Genomic DNA, 27,777 nt, shown 5'->3' with positions numbered 1-27,777 from the left:
GGGGTTGGTTGACACAAGGCTGATGAATGAGGGTAAACGTTTCATAGATAGAGGGTATCCGGCTAAACTGGTCAATGAAAGTGTGAACGAAGTCAAGAAAATAGAATGGAGTGAGGCCCTTAAACTTTAAAAGAAAAAAAGCCAATTAGAAAGGATGGTTTTTGTATCAGAATGCAATTTTTTTAGTCCTATGATCCAACGTATTATAAGACGCCATTGGCATATAGTAAAGGATTGTAATCCAGGGGTAGAAAACTTTGTAAATGCCCCTATGCCAGCGTATACTCGCCCATCAACTTTGAGGAATTTATTGGTAAAGGCTGATGTTGGTAGCCTAAAAAGAAATATGATGGGCTATTTATCAACTCAAAGGAAGGGCTGTTTCCCTTGTTTAGGCTGTTCTAGTTGTGGCAGTCTGATCAAGGGTGATAGTTTTTACCATCCTTTCACTGGCAAAAAATATGGTATCAATGGTTACTTTACCTGTAATGCTACATTTGTGGTATGCTTAAATGGACACTGAACCCACATTTTTTCTTGATTCAGATAGAGCATGCAATTTTAAGCACCTTTCAAATTTACTCCTATTTTTAAATTTTCTTCATTCTCTTTGTATGTTTATTTGAAAAGCAAGAATGTAAGTTTAGATGCCGGCCCATTTTTGGTGAACAACCTGGGTTGTCCTTGCTGATTAGACAGCACGAATAAACAAGTGCTGTCCATGGTCTGAACCAAAAGTGTGCTGGCTCCTTAGCTTAGATGCCTTTTTCAAATAAAGATAGCAAGAGAAGGCAGAAAAATTGATAATAGGAGTAAATTAGAAAATTGCTTAAAATTGCATGCTCTATCTGAATCATGAAAGAAAAAAATTGGGTTTAGTGTCCCTTTAATTAAATGTCCATGTGCCAAAAATTTATATTGGCAAGACGACCCAAAGGGTACGAGATAGAATTGTGCAACACAAATCTAGCATTAGAAGGAATTATCTTGATGCACCTGTGGGGTGCCAATTTTTGGAGGCTGAACACTCAATTTCTCAGTTGAGATTCCAAATAATAGATTAGGCACCCCCCTAGAAGGGGACAGAATAGGGAAACCCTGTTAAAAAGGAGGGGATATACAAACTGGATTCATTAACCCCAAAGGAAATGAACAGAGATTATGATTTAAACCTGTTTTGTAGGCTACATTCTGGTCTCCTTTTTGTAAATTTTTAAATTTGTGTGATGTAAGTATAGTTATATACCCGTATGGGGAGCTCCCCCCCTCCCCCCGGAATTTTTTTTGACAATTAAAGTAATGATGGGAGGAGCTACACATCTGTTTAAAGGTATTTAAGGTGATGTGTTACATTACATTATAGACATGACTAAGGGTTTGTGACCCGAAACGTAGTCTTGCTGTTTTTACCTGCTCATGGTTGATGGAATAAAGAAGATTTTTTTTATATATATATGTGGTGCTGCCTTCTTCTTGGACTTTGTAGGTTTAACAAGCGTAATGCTGAAAATTGTCTGTCATTAATTGGCCACAGCAGGGAGAACAGATAAGGAACTGGAAAACAGTGATAGTTTTTTATTTTTTAACAAAATGAATGACTAGCCTTCTCTACAAAAGTCTGTACCGGCTCCTCCAAATACAGCAAATGTTGGGGGCAATTTGGCAAGTGAAAACAATTGCAGTAAGCACGGTGTTAATGCATTAAAATTCCAGTCACTTCAGTGGCATGCGCACATATGCTGTGAGGGAAAGTGCACCAGTATTCAAACACTACACCTGCTCAGAAAATCAGCAGTTGCTTGTACAACGCACTTCACTAGGACAATACACACCACTGCCAGCTCTCTCAGCTTGAATACTGGTGCACGGGCCCTCACAGCATATGTGTGTATGCCGCTGAAAAACGATAATAACTTTTACTAGAAGCATTTTTGCTAATAGAAGTATATTGCAAAAATGTTTCTATTTTAAATAGAAATGCATTTGTGCACATTTAAATTTTGACCTATCCCTTTAATGCAAATCTACAGATTTTTTTTTTTTATAAAAGTATATACTGGGGGCCTGCATAGCATCTGCATATATTTCAATATGATAAGTTATGGATAAAGCATTACTTACACATCCAAGCAGCCATCAGTACAGCTGCATGAGTCAACAAAAATGTCATTGTAATTATTGATGGAATATCCACTGGGCCACGGGGACTTTCTGTACTTAAAAGAAGACAGCTTGGTGTTATCAATTTCATTGCAGAATGAGACTGGCACTGTCTCAGCATCCTTGCTTATATCACAGTCTTGAGCAAAAACTTGGCCTTGCGGCGTATTTCTATCTAGCTGGAGAAAGGTACTAAAAGAAAAGTTGTCCACAGATAAAAAATTGCACTTTGTTTCAAAGAGATAAGAACGCACCTCTTCAAAGTTTCGAAGACTCCTCCCACAGGGGGCTTTGTAAATGACATCAAGTTCCCTTGAGAGGCAGTTCGTCTTCCCATGCCTCCTTTGGAACTGACACAAAATTGGAAACTTCATTGGGTTTTTATTAAAGATAAATGGTTTAACTTCAGAAAGGCATGATTCATTGCAAGTGTGCTTATGAAAAGCAACTGGTGATCCTGTAGAAAGTAATGATAAGCTACCACACTCAGGTTGTGGACTCGAAGCTTCTTTTTCACTGTAAACAGATAAAAATATGCAAACGATTTGTATTAAAAAAAAAAACATATAGACTGTGCACAAAACCATTAAGAGTTGATATATAACAAAAATATTAAAAGATTAATGCAGAAATGAAAAGGAAATAGCTTAAAACCAGAGGGTTTCAGTATGGCCATGCTGCAAAACATCTGGGATGGAATGTAAAGAGGTAGATCTGGGCAGATATGGTGTGTAATATCAGGCTTACAAAGGAACTGAAAGGTAAGTAGGATGACAGAACTGTGTGACATAGATCCATTTTGTAATTACAACAAAATGAGGGACAGAAACAAAGTATAGAGAGGTGATAATTGACAAGGATATTATAACTGAAAATAAGAGAAAGAAGGGGAAAGCAAAACACAGGACTATGAACTATTGTAGCAGGAAAAAGTGGGGAGATCTCTATAGCAGGGATTTCTAATGTTAGTTTTAGAGGAGAACAGAAAGACCAGATTTAAACAACATCCCTGTGTGAACAAAAATGGAAAGCAAACCATATTAATCAAGATGTCAACATCTAGACCCAGTTGTATACCACTCAGTTGTATACCACTCACAAATAAAGACTAGCTTGTATACAACTCACAAATAAAGACAAGCTTCTTAAAAAGAAAAAGAAATGAACCAAAATATAAAGCCTTATACCTAACAATCTTGTCACATAATATCATACAGTTAAAAAAGGGAGGGGACATTAAAAAGAGTTATACCTAGGAGAACTAAGCCAAGATACACTATATGTCAACAAGTATATGGACACCCCTGCTAATTATTGAGTTCAGGTGTTTCAGTCGCAACCATTGCTAACAGGTGCATAAAATCCAGCTCATAGCCATGAAATATCGATAGACAAACATTCGGCTAGATTTAGCGTTGGGCGGCAGCCGTCAAAACCAGCGTTAAAGGCTCCTAACGCTGGTTTTTACCGCCCTCTGGTATTTGGAGTCAGTCAGGAAAGGGTCTAACGCTCACTTTCCAGCCGCGACTTTTCCATACCGCAGATCCCCCTACGCCATTTGCGTATCCTATCATTTCAATGGGATCTTTCTAACGCCGGTATTTAGAGTCGTGGCTGAAGTGAGCGTTAGAAATCTAACGACAAAACTCCAGCCGCAGAAAAAAGTCAGTAGTTAAGAGCTTTCTGGGCTAACGCCGGTTTATAAAGCTCTTAACTACTGTGCTCTAAAGTACACTAAACACCCATAAACTACCTATGTACCCCTAAACCGAGGTCCCCCCACATCGCCGCCACTCTATTAAAATTTTTTAACCCCTAATCTGCCGACCGCACACCGCTGCCACCTACGTTATCCCTATGAACCCCTAATCTGCTGCCCCTAACACCGCCAACCCCTATATTATATTTATTAACCCCTAATATGCCGCCCCCAACGTCGCCGCTACCTACACATATTAACCCCTAATCTGCCGACCGCACACCGCTGCCACCTACTTTATCCCTATGAACCCCTAATCTGCTGCCCCTAACACCGCCGACCCCTATATTTATTAACCCCTAATATGCCGCCCCCAACGTCGCCGCTACCTACCTACACTTATTAACCCCTAATCTGCCGACCGGACCGCGCCGCTATTATAATAAAGTTATTAACGCCTAATCCACCTCACTCCCGCCTCAATAACCCTATAATAAATAGTATTAACCCCTAATCTGCCGATCGGAGCTCACCGCTACTCTAATAAATTTTTTAACCCCTAAAGCTAATCCTAACCTTAACACCCCCCTAAGTTAAATATAATTTTATTCTAACGAAATAAATTAACTCTTAATAAATAAATTATTCCTATTTAAATCTAAATACTTACCTGTAAAATAAACCCTAATATAGCTACAATATAAATTATAATTATATTGTAGCTATTTTAGGATTAATATTTATTTTACAGGCAACTTTGTATTTATTTTAACCAGGTACAATAGCTATTAAATAGTTAATAACTATTTAATAGTTACCTAGTTAAAATAATTACAAAATTACCTGTAAAATAAATCCTAACCTAAGTTACAATTAAACCTAACACTACACTATCAATAAATAAATTAAACTACCTACAATTATCTACAATTAAACCTAACACTACACTATCAATAAATAAATTAAATACAATACCTACAAATAAATACAATTAAATAAACTAAGTTACAAAAAATAAAAAAATATTTACAAACATTAGAAAAATATTACAACAATTTTAAACTAATTACACCTACTCTAAGCCCCCTAATAAAATAACAAAGCCCCCAAAATAAAAATATGACCTACCCTATTCTAAAATTAAAATAGAAAAGCTCTTTTACCTTACCAGCCCTGAAAAGGGCCCTTTGCGGGGCATGCCCCAAAGAATTCAGCTCTTTTGCCTGTAAAAAAAAAAAAACATACAATACGCCCCCCCCAACATTACAACCCATCACCAACATACCCCTAATCTAACCCAAACCCCCCTTAAATAAACCTAACACTAAGCCCCTGAAGATCTCCCTACCTTGTCTTCACCACACCGGGTCCCGATCTGTCCAGAAGATCCTCCGATGTCTTGATCCAAGCCCAAGCGGGGGGCTGAAGAGTGACGTCCATCCTCGGGCAGAAGTCTGGATCCAAGCGGCGGCTGAAGAAATCCATCATCGGGCTGAAGTCTTGATCCAAGCAAGCGCTGAAGAAGTCCATAATCGGGATGAAGTCTTCTATGAAGCAGCATCTTCAATCTTCTTTCTTCCGGAGCCATCATCATCCAGCCGACGCGGAACATCCTCTTCTACCGACGCCTACTCGCCGAATGACGGTTCCTTTAAATGACGTCATCCAAGATGGCGTCCGTCGAATTCTGATTGGCTGATAGGATTCTATCAGCCAATCGGAATTAAGGTGTTCCGCGTCGGCTGGAAGATGATGGCTCCGGAAGAAAGAAGATTGAAGATGCTGCTTCATAGAAGACTTCATCCCGATTATGTACTTCTTCAGCACCCGCTTGGATCAAGACTTCAGCCCGAGGATGGACGTCACTCTTCAGCCCCCCGCTTGGGCTTGGATCAAGACATCGGAGGCTCTTCTGGACAGATCGGGACCCGGTGTGGTGAAGACAAGGTAGGGAGATCTTCAGGGGCTTAGTGTTAGGTTTATTTAAGGGGGGTTTGGGTTAGATTAGGGGTATGTGGGTGGTGGGTTGTAATGTTGGGGGGGGTGTATTGTATGGTTTTTTTTTACAGGCAAAAGAGCTGAATTCTTTGGGGCATGCCCCGCAAAGGGCCCTTTTCAGGGCTGGTAAGGTAAAAGAGCTTTTCTATTTTAATTTTAGAATAGGGTAGGTCATATTTTTATTTTGGGGGCTTTGTTATTTTATTAGGGGGCTTAGAGTAGGTGTAATTAGTTTAAAATTGTTGTAATATTTTTCTAATGTTTGTAAATATTTTTTTATTTTTTGTAACTTAGTTCTTTTTTATTTTTTGTACTTTAGTTAGTTTATTTAATTGTATTTATTTGTAGGTATTGTATTAAATTTATTTATTGATAGTGTAGTGTTAGGTTTAATTGTAGATAATTGTAGGTAGTTTATTTAATTTATTTATTGATAGTGTAGTGTTAGGTTTAATTGTAACTTAGGTTAGGATTTATTTTACAGGTAATTTTGTAATTATTTTAACTAGGTAACTATTAAATAGTTATTAACTATTTAATAGCTATTGTACCTGGTTAAAATAAATACAAAGTTGCCTGTAAAATAAATATTAATCCTAAAATAGCTACAATATAATTATAATTTATATTGTAGCTATATTAGGGTTTATTTTACAGGTAAGTATTTAGATTTAAATAGGAATAATTTATTTAATAAGAGTTAATTTATTTCGTTAGAATAAAATTATATTTAACTTAGGGGGGTGTTAAGGTTAGGATTAGCTTTAGGGGTTAAAACATTTATTAGAGTAGCGGTGAGCTCCGATCGGCAGATGAGGGGTTAATACTATTTATTATAGGGTTATTGAGGCGGGAGTGAGGCGGATTAGGGGTTAATAACTTTATTATAGTAGCGGTGCGGTCCGCTCGGCAGATTAGGGGTTAATAAGTGTAGGCAGGTGGAGGCGACGTTGAGGGGGGCAGATTAGGGGTTAATAAATATAATATAGGGGTCGGCGGTGTTAGGGGCAGCAGATTAGGGGTACATAGCTATAATCTAGCTTGCGGTGGTGTACGGAGCGGCAGATTAGGGGTTAATAATAATATGCAGGGGTCAGCGATAGAGGGGGCGGCAGATTAGGGGTTAATAAGTGTAAGGTTAGGGGTGTTTAGACTCTGGGTTCATGTTAGGGTGTTAGGTGCAGACTTAGGAAGTGTTTCCGCATAGCAAACAATGGGGCTGCGTTAGGAGCTGAACGCTGCTTTTTTGCAGGTGTTAGTTTTTTTTTCAGCTTAAACAGCCCCATTGTTTTCTATGGGGGAATCCTGCACGAGCACGTTTTTTAAGCTGGCCGCGTCCGTAAGCACCGCTGGTATCGAGAGTTGCAGTGGCGTTAAATTATGCTCTACGCTCCTTTTTTTTAGCCTAACGCAGCCATTCTGTGAACTCTAAATACCAGCGGTATTTAAAAGGTGCGGGGGGAAAAAAGCACGCGTAGCTAACGCACCCCCTTTGGCCGCAGAACTCAACTCAGTACTAAATCTAGCCGATTGGTAGTACACTGGGTATGACTGAAGAGCTCAGTGATTTTAAACATGGCAATGTCATAGGATGCCACCTTCACCAAATGTCAGTTAGTGAAATTTATGCTCTACTAAATCTGCACCGGTCAACTGTAAGTGCTATTATTGTGAAGTGAAACAACAGCCCAGTCATAAAGTGGTAGACCACAGAAACTCACAGAGTGGGGTTGTTGAGTGCTAATGTGCGTAGAAAATAAGCTATCATCAGCGCTTCATGACATGGATTTCCATGGCCAATCAGCTGTAATCAAGCCTCAGATTAATATGTGCAACGTCAAATGTCTGCTGGAGTGGTGTAAACCACACTGCCACTGGACTCTGGAGCAGGGGAAAAGTGTCGCATTTGGAGTGATAAATCCTGCTTTCTCTATCTGGCAGTCTGATGTGTCAGGGTATTGTTGAGTGGCATTGGATAAACTACATATGTATCACACAATTTAATATTTAATTTTAGCGAATATCTACCTTGATATAAATTGATTTGGCTATAGCCACAGCAGACCACCCCCCTAACAGCTTAAGACATCTAAGAGTTCAAAAGAGAACATTTGTCTCAAATTGTGGGAGATAATGTCACTTCAAATAAACTTTTGATCACTGTTAGAAGAACTGATAATAAAGTTAGTTCAGCACAGACCCCTGTAGTGATGGTGACACAATTATGTACTTTAGTTGAGAAACACAAGCAGAATCTTGAGGATGTGGTAATTAACACAGGCATGTTGATAAACAAATGATTAATCACTGGGCCTCTCTGAGCCAACTAAAACAAAATTTATGCTTACCTGATAAATGTCTTTCTCTTGTGGTGTATCCAGTCCACGGGTTCATCCATTACTTGTGGGATATTCTCCTTCCCAACAGGAAGCTGCAAGAGGACACCCACAGCAGAGCTGTCTATATAGCTCCTCCCCTAACTGCCACCCCCAGTCATTCGACCGAAGACAAGCAAGAAAAAAGGAGAAACTATAGGATGCAGTGGTGACTGTAGTTTAAAAATAAAAAACACCTGCCTTAAAGTGACAGGGCGGGCCGTGGACTGGATACACTGCAAGAGAAAGAAATTTATCAGGTAAGCAAAAATTTTGTTTTCTCTTGTAAGGTGTATCCAGTCCACGGGTTCATCCATTACTTGTGGGATACCAATACCAAAGCTTTAAGACACGGATGAAGGGAGGGACAAGGCAGGGACTTAAACGGAAGACACCACTGCCTGCAAGACCTTTCTCCCAAAAATAGCCTCCGAGGAAGCAAAAGTATCAAATTTGTAGAATTTAGAAAAAGTATGAAGCGAAGACCAAGTCGCCGCCTTACAAATCTGTTCAACAGAGGCCTCATTTTTAAAAGCCCATGTGGAAGCTACCGCTCTAGTGGAATGAGCTGTAATTCTTTCAGGAGGCTGCTGGCCAGCAGTCTCATAAGCTAAACGGATTATGCTTCTCAGCCAAAAAGAAAGAGAAGATGCCGAAGCCTTTTGGCCTCTCCTCTGTCCAGAGTAGACAACAAACAATGCAGATGGTTTACGAAAATCCTTAGTAGCTTGTAAATAAAACTTTAAAGCACGAACCACGTCAAGATTGTGTAATAGATGTTCCTTCTTTAAAGAAGGGTTAGGACACAGTGACAGAACTACAATCTCCTGATTGATATTCTTATTAGATACCACCTTAGGAAGAAACCCAGGTTTGGTACGCAAAACTACCTTATCTGCATGGAAGATCAGATAAGGGGAATCACACTGTAAGGCAGATAACTCTGAAACTCTTCGAGCCGAAGAGATATCTACCAAAAACAGAATTTTCCAAGATAAAAGCTTGATATCTATGGAATGCAGAGGTTCAAACGGAACCCCTTAAAGAACTTTAAGAACTAAATTTAAACTCCATGGCGGAGCAACAGGTTTAAACACAGGCCTGATTCTAACTAAAGCCTGACAAAACGCCTGAACGTCTGGAACATCTGCTTGTGCAGAAGAATAGACAGAGCAGAAATCTGTCCCTTTAAGGAACTAGCTGACAATCCCTTCTCCAATCCTTTTTGTAGAAAGGATAATATCCTAGGAATCCTGACCTTACTCCATGAGTAACCCTTGGATTCACACCAATGAAGATATTTACACCATATCTTATGATAGATTTTCCTGGTGACAGGCTTTCGAGCCTGAATCAAGGTATCAATGACCGACTCGGAGAAACAACGTTTTGATAAAATCAAGCATTCAATCTCCAAGCAGTCAGCCGCAGAGAAATTAGATTTGGATGTTTGAATGGACCTTGGAGTAGAAGGTCCTGCCTCAGCGGCAGAGTCCATGGTGGAAAGGATGACATGTCCACCAGATCTGCATACCAAGTCCTGCGTGGCCACGCAGGTGCTACCAAAATCACCGAAGCTCTCTCCTGCTTGATCTTGGCAATCAGACGAGGGAGGAGAGGACATGGTGGGAACACATAAGCCAGGCTGAAGGAACAGGGCACTGATAGTGCATCTATCAGCGCTGCCTGGGGATCCCTTGACCTGGACCCGTAACAAGGAAGCTTGGCGTTCTGACGAGACGCCATCAGATCCAGTTCTGGTTTGCCCCATAGCTGGGCAAATACCTCCCGATGGAGCTCCCACTCCCCCGGATGAAAAGTCTGCCAACTTAGAAAATCCGCCTCCCAGTTCTCTACTCCTGGGATATGGATAGCTGAGAGATGGCAAGAGTGAACCTCTGCCCATAGAATTATCTTTGAAACCTCCAACATTGCCAGGGGGCTTCTTGTTCCCCCCTGATGGTTGATATAGGCTACAGTCGTGATATTGTCCGACTGAAATCTGGTGAACCTGACCGCAGCTAGTCGAGGCCAAGCCTGAAGAGCATGGAATATCGCTCTCAGTTCCAGAATGTTTATCGGAAGGAGGGCTTCCTCCTGAGTCCACGAACCCTGAGCCTTCAGGGAGTTCCAGACTGCGCCCCAGCCCAGAAGGCTGGCATCTGTCGTCACTATAGTCCACTCTGGCCTGTGGAAACTCATTCCCCTGGACAGATGGACCCGAGATAACCACCAGAGAAGAGAATCCCTGGTCTCTTGATCCAGATTTAGCAGAGGGGACAAATCTGTGTAGTCCCCATTCCACTGATTGAGCATGCAAAGTTGCAGTGGTCTGAGATGTAGGCGGGCAAACGGAACTATGTCCATTGCCGCTACCATTAGGCCGATTACTTCCATACACTGAGCCACTGACGGCCGAGAAGTGGAATGAAGAGCACGGAAGGAAGTTAGAAGCTTTGATAACCTGACCTCTGTCAGAAAATTTTTAATTTCTACTGAATCTATCAGTGTTCCTAGGAAGGAAACTCTTGTGAGAGGGGAGAGAGAACTCTTTTCTTCGTTCACCTTCCACCCGTGAGACCTCAGAAAGGCCAGAACAATGTCCGTATGGGACTTGGCAATTTGAAAAGTCGATGCCTGTATCAGAATGTCGTCTAGGTAAGGAGCCACCGCTATGCCCCGTGGCCTTAGAACCGCCAGTAGGGACCCTAGAACCTTTGTAAAGATTCTTGGTGCCATGGCTAACCCGAAGGGAAGAGCCACAAACTGGTAATGCCTGTCTAAGAAGGCGAACCTGAGGAACTGATGATCTCTGTGAATCGGAATGTGGAGATAAGCATCCTTTAAGTCCACGGTAGTCATATATTGACCCTCCTGGATCATAGGGAGGATGGTTTGGATAGTCTCCATCTTGAAGGATGGGACTCTGAGAAATTTGTTTAGGATCTTGAGATCCAAGATTGGTCTGAAAGTTCCCTCTTTTTTGGGAACTATAAACAGATTTGAATAGAAGCCCTGCCCCTGTTCCTCCCTTGGAACTGGGTGGATCACTCCCATAACCAGTAGGTCTTGAACACAACGTAAGAATGCCTCTCTCTTTATCTGGTTTACAGATAATTGTGAGAGATGAAATCTCACCTTTGAAGTCCATAAGATATCCCTGGGAAACAATCTCTATTGCCCAGGGATCCTGGACGTCTCTTGCCCAAGCCTGGGCGAAGAGAGAAAGTCTGACCCCTACTAGATCCGGTCCCGGATCGGGGGCTACTCCTTCATGCTGTCTTAGAGGCGGCAGCAGGTTTTTTGGCCCCCTTCCCCTTGTTCCAGGCCTGGTTCGGTCTCCAGACTGGTTTGGACTGGGCGAAATTTCCCTCTTGTTTTGCATTAGAGGAAGCTGAAGCTGCGCCACTCTTGAAGTTTCGAAATGAACGAAAATTATTCTGTTTGGTCCTTAATTTATTGGACCTATCCTGAGGAAGGGCGTGACCTTTTCCTCCAGTAATATCAGAAATTATCTCCTTTAGGACCGGCCCGAATAGGGTCTGTCCTTTGAAGGGGATGTTAAGAAGCTTAGAATTTGAAGTAACGTCTACTGACCAGGACTTAAGCCATAGCGCCCTGCGCGCCAGAATGGCAAAACCTGAATTCTTAGCCGTTAGTTTGGTTAGATGAAAAACGGCGTTAGAGATAAAGGAATTAGCTAACTTGAGAGCTTTAATCCTGTCTAAAATATCATCTAAACAGGGTCTCCACCTGTAGAGCCTCCTCAAGAGACTCGAACCAAAAAGCCGCTGCAGCAGTAACTGGGGCAATGCATGCAAGAGGCTGGAGAATAAAACCTTGATGGGTAAAGATTTTCTTATGGAGACCCTCCAACTTTTTAACCATAGGATCTAAGAAAGCACAACTGTCCTCGACGGGGATAGTTGTACGCTTAGCTAGGGTAGAAACAGCACCCTCCACCTTAGGGACTGTCTTCCACGAGTCCCGTATAGCGACATCTATGGGAAACATCTTTTTAAAAGCAGGAGGAGAGAACGGAACACCTGGTCTATCCCATTCCTTAGTAATAATTTCCGAAAACCTCTTAGGGACTGGAAAAACATCAGTGTAAACAGGCACTGCAAAGTATTTGTCCATTTTACACAATTTCTCTGGAACTACAATGGGGTCACAGTCATCAAGAGTCGCTAAAACCTCCCTGAGCAATAAGCGGAGGTGTTCAAGCTTAAATTTAAAGGCTGTCATTTCAGAATCGGACTGAAGTAACGTCTTCCCTGAACCTGAAATCTCACCCTCAGATAGCAACTCCCTTGCCACGGCTTCAGAGCATTGTGAGGGTATATCGGACATAGCTACTAAAGCGTCAGAAAGCTCTGCATTTGTTCTAGCCCCAGAGCTGTCTCGCTTTCCTTGTAACACTGGCAGTTTGGACAATACCTCTGTGAGGGTATTAGTCATAACTGCCGCCATGTCTTGTAAGGTAAACGCATTGGACGTGCTAGATGTACTTGGCGTCACTTGAGCGGGAGTTATAGGTTCTGACACATGGGGAGAGCTAGATGGCATAACCTCCCTTTTGTCAGTCTGAGAAACCTCTGGTGATAAATCTTTAAATGCCATAATATGGTCTTTATAATTTATAGAAATTTCAGTTCATTTGGTACACATTCTAAGAGGGGGTTCCACAATGGCTTCTAAACATATTGAACAAGGAGTTTCCTCTATGTCAGACATGTTTAACAGACTAGTAATGAGACCAGCAAGCTTGGAAAACACTTAAATAAATGTGAAACAGCAATTAAATAAAAACGGTACTGTGCCTTTAAGAGAAAAAAAAACTATCACATAAACTGCAAAACAGTTTTAAAAAGTAGTAAACTCTTCGAAATTGTTACAGTGTGTATAAGGGACTAAAGCAGCATTGCACCCACTTGCAAATGGATGATTAACCCTTTAGGCCCCAAAACGGATTTGAAAAACGTTAATAAACAGTTAAACATCTTGCCACAGCTCTGCTGTGGCTCCTACCTGCCCTCAAATACGATTTAGGAAAGAAATAAGCCCTCTATAGTGGTCCGCAGATTCCAGAGGACTCCTTTAGGGAAGCTGAATGTCTCAATCTGAATATGTACTGCGCATCTAGAGCGAGAAAATAGGCCCCTCCCACCATGCACTCGATGTCAGAGGGCCTTAAGAAAATACTCCTAGGAGTATCTGACTAGCCATGTGGAAACTAGGCCCCAAAAAAAACGATTTATCACCCTCAGAGAAAAAAACGTTCTTTCTATATAACATGTAAACGTTTTGTCACTAAGAAATATGAGTATTAACATGAATATTACCCTTTTTTGTAAGCATGATCCCAGTCATTGTTAAATCACTGCATCAGGCTTACCTCAATTATACAAGGCTCTGTCAGCATTTTCTAGATCTCTCTAGAAATAAATAACAGAATTTATGCTTACCTGATAAATTACTTTCTCCAACGGTGTGTCCGGTCCACGGCGTCATCCTTACTTGTGGGATATTCTCTTCCCCAACAGGAAATGGCAAAGAGTCGCAGCAAAGCTGGTCACATGATCCCTCCTAGGCTCCACCCACCCCAGTCATTCGACCGACGGACAGGAGGAAATATATATAGGAGAAACCATATGATACCGTGGTGACTGTAGTTAGAGAAAATAATTCATCAGACCTGATTAAAAAACCAGGGCGGGCCGTGGACCGGACACACCGTTGGAGAAAGTAATTTATCAGGTAAGCATTAATTCTGTTTTCTCCAACATTGGTGTGTCCGGTCCACGGCGTCATCCTTACTTGTGGGAACCAATACCAAAGCTTTAGGACACGGATGAAGGGAGGGAGCAAATCAGGTCACCTAAACGGAAGGCACCACAGCTTGCAAAACCTTTCTCCCAAAAATAGCCTCCGAAGAAGCAAAAGTATCAAATTTGTAAAATTTGGCAAAGGTGTGCAGTGAAGACCAAGTCGCTGCCTTACATATCTGGTCAACAGAAGCCTCGTTCTTGAAGGCCCATGTGGAAGCCACAGCCCTAGTGGAGTGAGCTGTGATTCTTTCAGGAGGCTGCCGTCCGGCAGTCTCATAAGCCAAACGGATAATGCTTTTAAGCCAAAAGGAAAGAGAGGTAGAAGTCGCTTTTTGACCTCTCCTTTTACCAGAATAAACAACAAACAAGGAAGATGTTTGTCTGAAATCTTTAGTAGCCTCTAAATAGAACTTTAGAGCACGGACAACGTCCAAATTGTGTAACAAACGTTCCTTCTTTGAAACTGGATTCGGACACAAAGAAGGTACAACTATCTCCTGGTTAATATTTTTGTTAGAAACAACTTTAGGAAGAAAACCAGGCTTAGTACGCAAAACCACCTTATCTGCATGGAACACCAGATAAGGAGGAGAACACTGCAGAGCAGATAACTCTGAAACTCTTCTAGCAGAAGAAATTGCAACCAAAAACAAAACTTTCCAAGATAGTAACTTAATATCTACGGAATGTAAGGGTTCAAACGGAACCCCTTGAAGAACTGAAAGAACTAGATTTAGACTCCAGGGAGGAGTCAAAGGTCTGTAAACAGGCTTGATCCTAACCAGAGCCTGAACAAATGCTTGAACATCTGGAACAGCTGCCAGTCTTCTGTGTAGTAAGACAGATAAAGCAGAGATCTGTCCCTTTAGAGAACTTGCAGATAATCCTTTCTCCAAACCTTCTTGAAGAAAGGAGAGAATCTTAGGAATTTTTATCTTATTCCATGGGAATCCTTTGGATTCACACCAACAGATATATTTTTTCCATATTTTATGGTAATTTTTTCTAGTTACAGGTTTTCTGGCCTGAACCAGAGTATCTATCACCGAATCTGAAAACCCACGCTTTGATAGAATCAAGCGTTCAATCTCCAAGCCGTCAGTTGGAGGGAGACCAGATTTGGGTGTTCGAATGGACCTTGAACAAGAAGGTCCTGTCTCAAAGGTAGCTTCCATGGTGGAGCCGATGACATATTCACCAGGTCTGCATACCAAGTCCTGCGTGGCCACGCAGGAGCTATCAAGATCACCGAGGCCCTCTCCTGATTGATCCTGGCTACCAGCCTGGGAATGAGAGGTAACAGTGGGAATACGTAAGCTAGGTTGAAAGTCCAAGGTGCTACTAGTGCATCTACTAGGGTCGCCTTGGGATCCCTGGATCTGGACCCGTAGCAAGGAACCTTGAAGTTCTGACGAGACGCCATCAGATCCATGTCTGGAATGCCCCATAATTGAGTTATTTGGGCAAAGATTTCTGGATGGAGTTCCCACTCCCCCGGATGAAATGTCTGACGACTCAGAAAATCCGCTTCCCAATTTTCCACTCCTGGGATGTGGATCGCAGACAAGTGGCAGGAGTGATCCTCCGCCCATTGAATTATTTTGGTCACTTCTTTCATCGCCAGGGAACTCTTTGTTCCCCCTTGATGATTGATATAAGCAACAGTCGTCATGTTGTCTGATTGGAACCTTATGAATTTGGCCTTTGCTAGTTGAGGCCAAGCCCTGAGAGCATTGAATATCGCTCTCAGTTCCAGAATGTTTATCGGGAGAAGAGACTCTTCCCGAGACCATAGACCCTGAGCTTTCAGGGATTCCCAGACCGCACCCCAGCCCACTAGACTGGCGTCGGTCGTGACAATGACCCACTCTGGCCTGCGGAAGCTCATTCCCTGTGACAGATTGTCCAGGGTCAGCCACCAACGAAGTGAATCTCTGGTCTTTTGGTCTACTTGAATCATCGGAGACAAGTCTGTATAATCCCCATTCCACTGTCTGAGCATGCACAGTTGTAATGGTCTTAGATGAATTCGTGCAAAAGGAACTATGTCCATTGTTGCAACCATCAATCCTATTACTTCCATGCACTGCGCTATGGAAGGACGAGGAACAGAATGAAGTACTTGACAAGAGCTTAGAAGTTTTGATTTTCTGACCTCTGTCAGAAAAATACTCATTTCTAAGGAATCTATTATTGTTCCCAAGAAGGGAACTCTTGTTGACGGGGACAGAGAACTTTTTTCTTTGTTCACCTTCCATCCGTGAGATCTGAGAAAGGCTAGGACGATGTCCGTATGAGCCTTTGCTTTTGACAGGGACGACGCTTGAATTAGGATGTCGTCCAAGTAAGGTACTACTGCAATGCCCCTTGGTCTTAGAACCGCTAGAAGGGACCCTAGTACCTTTGTGAAAATCCTTGGAGCAGTGGCTAATCTGAATGGAAGTGCCACAAACTGGTAATGCTTGTCCAGAAAAGCGAACCTTAGGAACTGATGATGTTCCTTGTGGATAGGAATATGTAGGTACGCATCCTTTAAGTCCACGGTAGTCATAAATTTACTTTCCTGGATGGTGGGTAGGATCGTTCGAATAGTTTCCATTTTGAACGATGGTACCCTGAGAAATTTGTTTAGGATCTTCAGATCCAAAATTGGTCTGAATGTTCCCTCTTTTTTGGGAACTACGAACAGATTGGAATAAAATCCCATTCCTTGTTCTCTTATTGGAACTGGATGTATCACTCCCATCTTTAACAGGTCTTCTACACAATGTAAGAATGCCTGTCTCTTTATTTGGTTTGAGGATAAGTGAGATCTGTGGAACCTTCCCCTTGGGGGTAGTTCCTTGAATTCCAGGAGATAACCTTGAGAAACTATTTCTAGCGCCCAAGGATCCTGAACATTTCTTGCCTGAGCAAAGAGAGAGAGTCTGCCCCCCACTAGATCCGGTCCCGGATCGGGGGCTATCCCTTCATGCTGTTTTGGTAGCAGTGGTAGGCTTCTTGGCCTGCTTACCCTTGTTCCAGCCTTGCATTGGTTTCCAGGCTGGTTTGGGCTGTGAGGCATTACCCTCTTGCTTAGAGGATGCAGAATTAGAGGCTGGTCCGTTTCTGCGAAAGGGACGAAAATTAGGCTTATTTTTAGCCTTAAAAGACCTATCCTGTGGGAGGGCGTGGCCCTTTCCCCCAGTGATGTCTGAAATAATCTCTTTCAAATCTGGTCCAAATAATGTTTTACTTTTGAAAGGAATGTTAAGCAATTTTGTCTTGGAAGACACATCCGCTGACCAAGACTTTAGCCAAAGCGCTCTGCGCGCCACGATAGCAAACCCTGAATTTTTCGCCGCTAATCTAGCTAATTGCAAAGCGGCATCCATAACAAAAGTTAGCCAATTTAAGTGCGTGAACTCTGTCCATAACCTCCTCATATGAAGATTCTCTACTGAGCGACTTTTCTAGTTCCTCGAACCAGAAACACGCTGCCGTAGTGACAGGAACAATGCATGAAATTGGTTGTAGAAGGTAACCCTGCTGTACAAAAATCTTTTTAAGCAAACCCTCTAATTTCTTATCCATAGGATCTTTGAAAGCACAACTATCTTCGATAGGAATAGTAGTGCGTTTGTTTAGAGTAGAAACCGCCCCCTCGACCTTGGGGACTGTCTGCCATAAGTCCTTTCTGGGGTCGACTATAGGAAATAATTTCTTAAATATAGGGGGGGGAACAAAAGGTATGCCGGGCTTTTCCCACTCTTTATTTACTATGTCTGCCACCCGCTTGGGTATAGGAAAAGCGTCGGGGGGCACCGGAACCTCTAGGAACTTGTCCATCTTACATAATTTCTCTGAAATGACCAAATTGTCACAAACATCCAGAGTAGATAACACCTCCTTAAGCAGTGCGCGGAGATGTTCTAATTTAAATTTAAATGTCACAACATCAGGTTCAGCTTGATGAGAAATTTTTCCTGAATCTGAGATTTCTCCATCAGACAAAACCTCCCTCATGGCCCCTTGAGATTGGTGTGAGGGTATGTCGGAACAGTTATCATCAGCGCCCTCTTCCTCTTCAGTGTTTAAAACAGAGCAATCGCGCTTTCTCTGATAAGTAGGCATTTTGGATAAAAGATTTGCTATGGAGTTATCCATTACAGCCGTTAATTGTTGCATGGTAATAAGTATTGGCACACTAAATGTACTAGGGGCCTCCTGTGTGGGCAAAACTGGTGTAGACACAATAGGGGATGATGTAGTATCATGTTTACTCCCCTCATTTGAGGAATCATCTTGGGCAATATCATTATCTGTGGCATTACTGTCCTTACTTTGTTTGGACACTATGGCACAATTATCACATAAATTTAAATGGGGAGACACATTGGCTTTCATACATATAGAACATAGCTTATCTGAAGGTACAGACATGTTAAACAGGCTTAAACTTGTCAACAAAGCACAAAAAACGTTTTAAAATAAAACCGTTACTGTCTCTTTAAATTTCAAACTGAAAACACTTTATTACTGAATATGTGAAAAAGTATGAAGGAATTGTTCAAAAATTACCAAAATTTCACCACAGTGTCTTAAAGCATTAAAAGTATTGCACACCTAATTTCAGAGCTTTAACCCTTAAAATAACGGAACCGGAGCCGTTTTTAAATTTAACCCCTATACAGTCCCAGCTATATGCTTTGCTGAGACCCAACCAAGCCCAGAGGGGAATACGATACCAAATGACGCCTTCTAGAAGCTTTTTTAGTGATTCTTAGATCCTCACACATGCATCTGCATGCCTTGCTCTCCAAAAACAACTGCGCAGTAATGGCGCGAAAATGAGGCTCAGTCTATAACTAGAAAGGCCCCCAGACTAAAAAAGGTGTCCAACACAGTGCCTGCCGTTTTTTTTAAACGTTCCCCAAGATTATAATGCCAATTATTAGCTAGAATCTGCATAATATGCCCCAATAAAGCAATCGTTTTAGCCCATAAAAATGTCTACCAGTTTTTAAGCCCTTTTTTAAGCCCTTTATTCTTTTATGTTTGACTAAGAAAATGGCTTACCGGTCCCCATGAGGGGAAATGACAGCCTTCCAGCATTACATGGTCTTGTTAGAAATATGGCTAGTCATACCTTAAGCAGAAAAGTCTGCTAACTGTTTCCCCCAACTGAAGTTACTTCATCTCAACAGTCCTGTGTGGAAACAGCAATCGATTTTAGTTACTGTCTGCTAAAATCATCTTCCTCTTACAAACAGAAATCTTCATCCTTTTCTGTTTCAGAGTAAATAGTACATACCAGCACTATTTTAAAATAACAAACACTTGATAGAAGAATAAAAACTACATTTAAACACCAAAAAACTCTTAACCATCTCCGTGGAGATGTTGCCTGTGCAACGGCAAAGAGAATGACTGGGATGGGCGGAGCCTAGGAGGGATCATGTGACCAGCTTTGCTGGGACTCTTTGCCATTTCCTGTTGGGGAAGAGAATATCCCACAAGTAAGGATGACGCCGTGGACCGGACACACCAATGTTGGAGAAATACTGAACATACCTCAAAGCAGGTAAACTGCAAACCGTTCCCCCAACTGAAGTCTTTCCCATACTCTTCAGTTATGCGTGAGAACAGTAATGGAACTTAGTTACAAACCGCTAAGATCATCAACCTCCAGGCAGATTCTTCTTCTAATTTCTGCCTGAGAGTAAAACAGTACAACGCCGGTACCGTTTAAAAATAACAAACTTTTGATTGAAGGTAAAACTACACTAAGTCACCACATATCTCTTGATACTTCCTATCTTGTCGAGAGCTGCAAGAGAATGACTGGGGGTGGCAGTTAGGGGAGGAGCTATATAGACAGCTCTGCTGTGGGTGTCCTCTTGCAGCTTCCTGTTGGGAAGGAGAATATCCCACAAGTAATGGATGAACCCGTGGACTGGATACACCTTACAAGAGAAATACACAGATACCCAGATGTTGCGTCTCTATTGAATGACAAAGAAAGTCTTTAAAAACCTGTGTATTTTGAAAGCATAAGACTGAAACTTTAAAACGTAAATTACTTGGGTCTGATTTTCAAATATTTAATTTATACTCAGACTCTATAAATAATATATATTTATGGATCTGGGAGATGTGTCTAAGGTTTATATAATATATAATTAAATGAACATATGACTGTATATTTAAAATAAATATTTGTTTCTTTCAGGCATCTGATAAACCAGTGAGATTCCTAATTTTAATGAATACAGATGCGATAAGTTATCCTATTAATATGTCATAGATAGGGGTCCATATTTTAAACATTGTTGAGACATGTACCATGATAAAATGGAATATATATATATTATATAGTCAATAATAATAATGCTCCTAAATATAAATCTGTCATGATTGAAGTGCTACAGAATTCTATTGCAGGTATGTATGGAATATAAAGATATGCTCAAAAATGCAATGTAATACCAGAATATTAAATGCTATGGTTCCATAAAGAGCAAATATTTAATAATATAATTAATTATTAATATGGCTTTATGAATAATCACATCAGAATGACACTTACATATTATATATATATGATATAATCCAGATTATATATATGATAAAATCCAATAGGAAGATTATATATATTTATATGTATATTATAAGATTTAATGCTATGCATAGACTTAATATTTAGTATGTATAAGAATACATACTAAATCAATATACTCATGCTTGGTATTAAAATACACATATTCAGTTAAACTAAAAAGCCCATATATGTTGACCAGATAAGTTTATTAATACTAGGAAATAAACTAAATGTACGCTTACCTGATAAATGTATTTATTTCCGGATATGGTGAGTCCACGGCTTCAGTAACTACTGTTGGGAGTATCACTACTGGCTAGCAAAAGGAGGCAAAGAGCACCACAGTTGAACTGCTAAGTATCACTACCTTACCCATAACCCCCAGTCATTCGACCAAAGGGAAATGGGAAAAAAGGAGTAACACAAGTTGGAGAGATGCCTGAGGTCATATTCAAAAGAACAACTGTCTTAAAATAAAGGGTGGGGCCATGGACTCACCATATCCGGAAATAAATAAATTTATCAGGTAAGCATAAATTTTGTTTTTCTTTCCTAAGATATGGTCCATGGCTTGAGTAATTACTGTTGGGCACCAATACCCAAGATAAAGGACACGGATAAATAGGGAGGGACAAGACAGGCAGTCCTAAACAGAAGGCACCACCGCTTGAAGAACCTTTCTCCCAAAAGAAGCCTCAGCAAAAATATCAAATTTTGAAAAAGTATGTAGAGAAGACAAAGTTGCAGCCTTGCAAATTTGTTCCACAGAAGCTTCATTTTTGAAAGCTCAAGAAGAGTAAACAGCTCTTGTGGAATGAGCCGTAATTCTCTCAGGAGGCTGATGTCCAGCAGTCTCATAAGCCAAACGAATTATACTTTGTAACCAAAAAGAAATAGTAGTAGCAGTAGCTTTCTGACCTTTACGTTTCCCATTGAAACAAACAAAGAGGGCAGAGGACAGGTGAAAAGCCTTAGTCACCTGTAAGTAGAATTTAAGAGTAAGTACAATATCCAAATTGTGTAACAAACGTTCTTTGGAACAAGAAGGATTAGGACACAGAGAGGGAAAAACAATTTCCTGATTAATTTTTCTATTAGAAACAACCTCAAAAAAGGAAACCTAACAGTACGAAGAACCGCCTTATCGACATGAAAAATAAGATAAGGGGAATGACACTGCAGAGGTGAGAGTTCCGAGACTCTTCGAGCAGAGGAGATAGCAACAAGAAACAAAACCTTCCAAGATAACAACTTAATGTCTATGGAATGCAATGGCTCAAACGGAGCCAGCTGTAAAGCTTTAAGAACAAGGTTAAGGCTCCAACGAGGAGCAACAAACTTTAAGACAGGCCTGATTTTGACCAAGGCCTGCCAAAAAGATTGCACATCTGGCACCTCCGCCAAACGTTTATGTAGTAAAACTGATAAAGCAGAAATCTGACCTTTCAGGGTACTGACTGACAAACGCTTCTCCAGGCCTTCCTGAAGAAAAGATAAAAATTATAGGAATTCTAATTCTACTCCAAGAGTAGCCCTTGGATTCACACCAATAAAGATATTTACGCCATATCTTATGGTAAATCTTACTAGTAACAGGCTTGTTTTTAAAAAGCATATTTAATATACTTATTTTCTCCTCCCAAGTCCAAAGGCCCTGAGCTTTTGACGAGTTCCAGACTGCTCCCCAGCCCAGCAGGCTGGCGTCCATGGTCACAATCACCCAGGAAGGTCTCCAAAAGCATGTCCCCTAAGACAGATGTTCCAGAGAAATCCACCAGGGGAGAGAGTCCCTTGATGACTGATCTAACTCTATTCTCTGAGATAGATCTGCATGGTCGCCATTCCATTGTCTGAGCATGCACAACTGGAGAGCTCTCAAATGGAATGATGTCCATGGAAGCCACCATCAGACCGATTACCCTTATACATTGAGCCACTGAAGGATAAGCAGTAGCCTGAAGAGAGAGGCAAAAGGAAATGATTTTGTTATTCCTGACTTCTGTCAGAAAAACCTTCATCAATAGTGTAAGGATTCCATTCCTGGTTTTCCTTACTACTGCAGCTCACCTTTCACACACCTGTATTTAAGGCATGTCTCCGCCCCAAACAAGTGCTTAGTTATTGTGTTCAGTTCAGCTAGGCTGTTTGCTCAGTTCTTAAGAGCACCTTGTTCATGGAAATATTGAATGCAGATAATACTCAAGTATTGGATTACAAATACCAGTTATAGCTGGTTTATTATTACTCTTTTCCGTCATACAGTACCAGAATTGTTATATACCTGCAACTTGCCTAAACAACCTCTCAGGTTTCAGTCGGTTACACTGTCTGAATTGGTGCAGCTTCTTACTGCTCTCTCTACTGAGGATCTTCACACTGCTTATGTTACTCGCAACCTGAGAGCTACCGGACTTTAACGGGAAACTATCAAGTGAGTTCAATTACAGCTTACCCTCTCGTTATACACGGACTTTCCCATCGCATCCCCATACCTTCAGCTATTTAGGTAATATGAGTTAAGTCATTTGGAAGCCGTCTTCGTTACAGCGCTACGGAGCTAGTGTGACGTCACCGAAAGGAGAACTCTCAGGCAGTCAGTCGCGCCTCTGCCTGCGGCATCAAGTTTCACTGCGCTATCACTCGGCTACACAGAAGGAGTCACAGAAGCCTGTCAGCAGCTGCACGTTACAAGACCTCACACTGGTACTCAGGATTATTAAATAAGAGTTCAAAACCATTTACATTGAAGGTGAAAGTAACCATTTCATTTTAGTTTCTTTTCACGTATAGCAGTATTGCTACATTATAAAGTTGCCATTCCCACATTATTGACCAAAGAAGTCATTTGAGAAAATCTCACTCTGATACAACACAGCCTATGCTAATAAAATAGTCTGTTGCTAAGAGTGATACATTCTAAAATTTAACAACTTCGGCAGTTTGCGATCCTACTTAAGATAAGTCATTATAGAATCTTACAGTATAACTAAGCATATTATGGATCCAGCCGAGCTCCCTCAAATTGTTTACAACTTGTCCCAAAGAGTAGACCAACTCAGTCAAGGACTAAGAGAGTTACAACTGGAGAATGAGATTCTGAGAAAAGTCATAAAAGACACCATCACTCCTAAACAGACATCTCTTGAGACCTCTCCTGAACCTTTTGTTGCTCCACCTGATTTCTTCCATGGAGACAGAAACCAATATCGCCATTTCAAAAATGCTTGCCTCCTCAACTTCAGTCTCAAACCCAAGACCTATCCCAATGATAGGGTAAAAGTTCTTACTATGATTAGTTATCTAAGGGGAGAACCCCGAATATGGGCTGACACTTTATTTGAGAGTAACAATCCGGTTCTGTCATCCTTCTCATCATTTCTTGACGTTATGGATGAACTGTATAACGATGCCAACCTGCAGATTACTGCTGAGAGCAAAATGAGGAAATTAAAACAAGGATCCAGACCCGTGGAACATTATATAACAGAGTTCAAACAATACTCAATCGACTCTCAATGGAATGCCATAGCCCTCAGAAATCAATACAGGCTTGGTCTTTCTGATGCAGTCAAAGACAAATTAGCAAGAACCGAGTTGCCAGAGACCCTTGAAGCTCTTATGAGGCTAAGTAGCCAAATCGATAGAAGGTTGAGAGAGAGAAGATCAGAACGGTCATATGCAGATCAGGCGTACAAAAAGGTGTCCACTTCTTCTCCACCCATTCGTAGGTCAAACAGTCCTAGTTCTGGCGGAGCTGAAGCCATGGACATCAGTGTCTTCAGGGGTCCCATTTCTCCAGAGGAACGGTTTAGAAGGAAGACCAGGGGTCTTTGTATGTACTGTGGTGACGCTTCCCATAGTGTCAAGGATTGCCCTTCTATACCCCAGAAAAAGTACAGTAAGTGCAACACTAACTTTATCTCTCAGATAGTACGTAACAAAGCTCTTCACTGTTCTCTACTTTTGTCATTACAGTGGGCAAGTAAGCAGATGACCATTCCAGCCATCGTGGACACTGGAGCTCAAGGGAACTATATTGACAGCTCTCTAGTGTCTATCAATAAAATACCTCTGATAAAAAAATTGTCTCCGATTCCACTTCGTGTTGTTGATGGCTCAGAGATAGCATCCGGACCTATTACACACCACACTATTCCACTTTCAGTTACTACCTTAAGAAATCACCATGAACATCTCTCTTTTGATGTGATTACATCCCCTTTATTTCCAATAGTTCTTGGTTTATCTTGGCTGCAACTACACGAACCTCAGATCTCTTGGAAATCTCTCCAAATACAGCTGAATTCAAAGTATTGCCAACAAACATGTTCTAGGCAGTCGTTACTTTCTCTGACCCCCTCATCTGAGTCTGATGTTCCCCTTGAATATTCTCACTTCTCGGAGGTCTTTAGTAAAAAGGAGGCTGAAACACTTCCCCCTCATCGTCCTTATGACTGTCCTATAGAATTAAAACCAGGTACATCCCCACCTATAGGCCACTTGTATCCTCTCTGTCAATCTGAGCTGGACTACCTTAAAACTTATTTAGATGAGAACTTGAAGAAAGGTTTTATTCGGCCATCCGTCTCTCCTGCTGGAGCTGGAATGTTTTTTGTCCGGAACAAGGATCAGTCCTTACGCCCTATCATCGACTTCAGACAACTAAACAAGATCACCATTAAAAACCGATATCCGCTCCCACTGATTCCCGAACTCATTGAGAGACTACGGCATGCTACCATATACACCAAGTTGGATCTTAGGGGAGCATACAATCTCGTATGCATCAGAGAGGGTGATGAATGGCTCACTGCTTTCAGAACCAGATATGGACTGTATGAATACTTGGTTATGCCTTTCGGCCTCACTAACGCACCAGCTACTTTTCAGTTTTTCGTAAATGATATCTTCCATGATCTACTCGATATCTGTGTCATAGTTTACCTAGATGACATTCTAATTTATTCCTCTAATACAACTGACCACATAAAACATGTTAGTTGGGTTCTGTCACGTCTCCAGGTACACCGACTTTACGCCAAACTGGAAAAATGCATCTTTCACACTAGGACTATAGACTTCCTTGGTTATTCCATCAGCCCAGAGGGCATTCAAATGCAAGAGGGCAAAGTTGATGCAGTAAAATCTTGGCCTACTCCTCTCACGAGAAAGGACCTCCAAAAATTCCTTGGTTTCAGTAATTATTATAGGAAATTCATTCGCAACTTTTCTAGAATTTCCAAGCCACTTACGAAGCTTACCAGTCCTAATTGTATTTTCCGTTGGACAAAAGAAGCTGCTGATGCTTTCAGTTTCCTAAAGGAATCTTTCTCTTCCGCTCCTATTTTAAAGTACCCTGATCCCGACCTTCAGTACATTCTAGAAGTTGATTCTTCAGACTATGCACTCGGTGCAGTCCTCTCACAACGCAAAACAATTAAAGACCCTCTATTCCCTATTGGGTTCTATTCCAAGATTATGTCATCAGCAGAGATGAATTACTCAATAGGTGATAAAGAATTACTGGCTATTAAAAGAGCATTGGAATTCTGGAGACATCTTTTAGAAAGTACCTCCAGTCCCATCATTATATATACCGACCATCGAAACCTCGAATTCCTACAAAAACAGAATTTATGTTTACCTGATAAATTACTTTCTCCAACGGTGTGTCCGGTCCACGGCGTCATCCTTACTTGTGGGATATTCTCTTCCCCAACAGGAAATGGCAAAGAGCCCAGCAAAGCTGGTCATATGATCCCTCCTAGGCTCCGCCTTCCCCAGTCATTCGACCGACGTAAAGGAGGAATATTTGCATAGGAGAAATCATATGATACCGTGGTGACTGTAGTTAAAGAAAATAAATTATCAGACCTGATTAAAAAACCAGGGCGGGCCGTGGACCGGACACACCGTTGGAGAAAGTAATTTATCAGGTAAACATAAATTCTGTTTTCTCCAACATAGGTGTGTCCGGTCCACGGCGTCATCCTTACTTGTGGGAACCAATACCAAAGCTTTAGGACACGGATGATGGGAGGGAGCAAATCAGGTCACCTAGATGGAAGGCACCACGGCTTGCAAAATCTTTCTCCCAAAAATAGCCTCAGAAGAAGCAAAAGTATCAAATTTGTAAAATTTAGTAAAAGTGTGCAGTGAAGACCAAGTCGCTGCCTTACATATCTGATCAACAGAAGCCTCGTTCTTGAAGGCCCATGTGGAAGCCACGGCCCTAGTGGAATGAGCTGTGATTCTTTCAGGAGGCTGCCGTCCAGCAGTCTCATAAGCCAATCTGATGATGCTTTTAAGCCAAAAAGAGAGAGAGGTAGAAGTTGCTTTTTGACCTCTCCTTTTACCAGAATAAACAACAAACAAGGAAGATGTTTGTCTGAAATCCTTTGTAGCATCTAAATAGAATTTTAGAGCACGAACTACATCCAAATTGTGCAACAAACGTTCCTTCTTTGAAACTGGATTCGGACACAAAGAAGGCACGACTATCTCCTGGTTAATGTTTTTGTTAGAAACAACTTTCGGAAGAAAACCAGGTTTAGTACGCAAAACCACCTTATCTGCATGGAACACCAGATAAGGAGGAGAACACTGCAGAGCAGATAACTCTGAAACTCTTCTAGCAGAAGAAATTGCAACCAAAAACAAAACTTTCCAAGATAATAACTTAATATCTACGGAATGTAAGGGTTCAAACGGAACCCCCTGAAGAACTGAGAGAACTAAATTGAGACTCCAAGGAGGAGTCAAAGGTTTGTAAACAGGCTTGATTCTAACCAGAGCCTGAACAAAAGCTTGAACATCTGGCACAGCCGCCAGCTTTTTGTGAAGTAAAACAGATAAAGCAGAAATCTGTCCCTTCAAAGAACTTGCAGATAATCCTTTCTCCAAACCTTCTTGAAGAAAGGATAGAATCTTAGGAATTTTTATCTTGTTCCATGGGAATCCTTTAGATTCACACCAACAGATATATTTTTTCCATATTTTATGGTAGATTTTTCTAGTTACAGGCTTTCTGGCCTGAACAAGAGTATCAATGACAGAATCTGAGAACCCTCGCTTTGATAAAATCAAGCGTTCAATCTCCAAGCAGTCAGTTGGAGTGAGGCCAGATTCGGATGT

The 27,777-nt window shown here is 41.3% G+C and overlaps 1 protein-coding gene across 1 annotated transcript in view; it reads right to left on the bottom strand.

The window, feature by feature from the left end:
- The window catches only part of SETDB2 (SET domain bifurcated histone lysine methyltransferase 2), a 554,051-nt gene that overhangs the window by 327,672 nt on the left and 198,602 nt on the right, over window positions 1-27,777 (bottom strand). The window contains exon 5 of the mRNA XM_053708364.1: window positions 2,122-2,676. Within this exon, the coding sequence (XP_053564339.1) occupies window positions 2,122-2,676 (555 nt within the window). The remainder of the gene's footprint in view (window positions 1-2,121; window positions 2,677-27,777) is intronic.

Source organism: Bombina bombina, chromosome 3 (assembly GCF_027579735.1).
Source record: "Bombina bombina isolate aBomBom1 chromosome 3, aBomBom1.pri, whole genome shotgun sequence".
NCBI classification, from domain to species: domain Eukaryota; kingdom Metazoa; phylum Chordata; class Amphibia; order Anura; family Bombinatoridae; genus Bombina; species Bombina bombina.
Note: the sequence above shows the minus strand (reverse complement) of the source record. Positions and strands in the feature narration are given on the sequence as shown.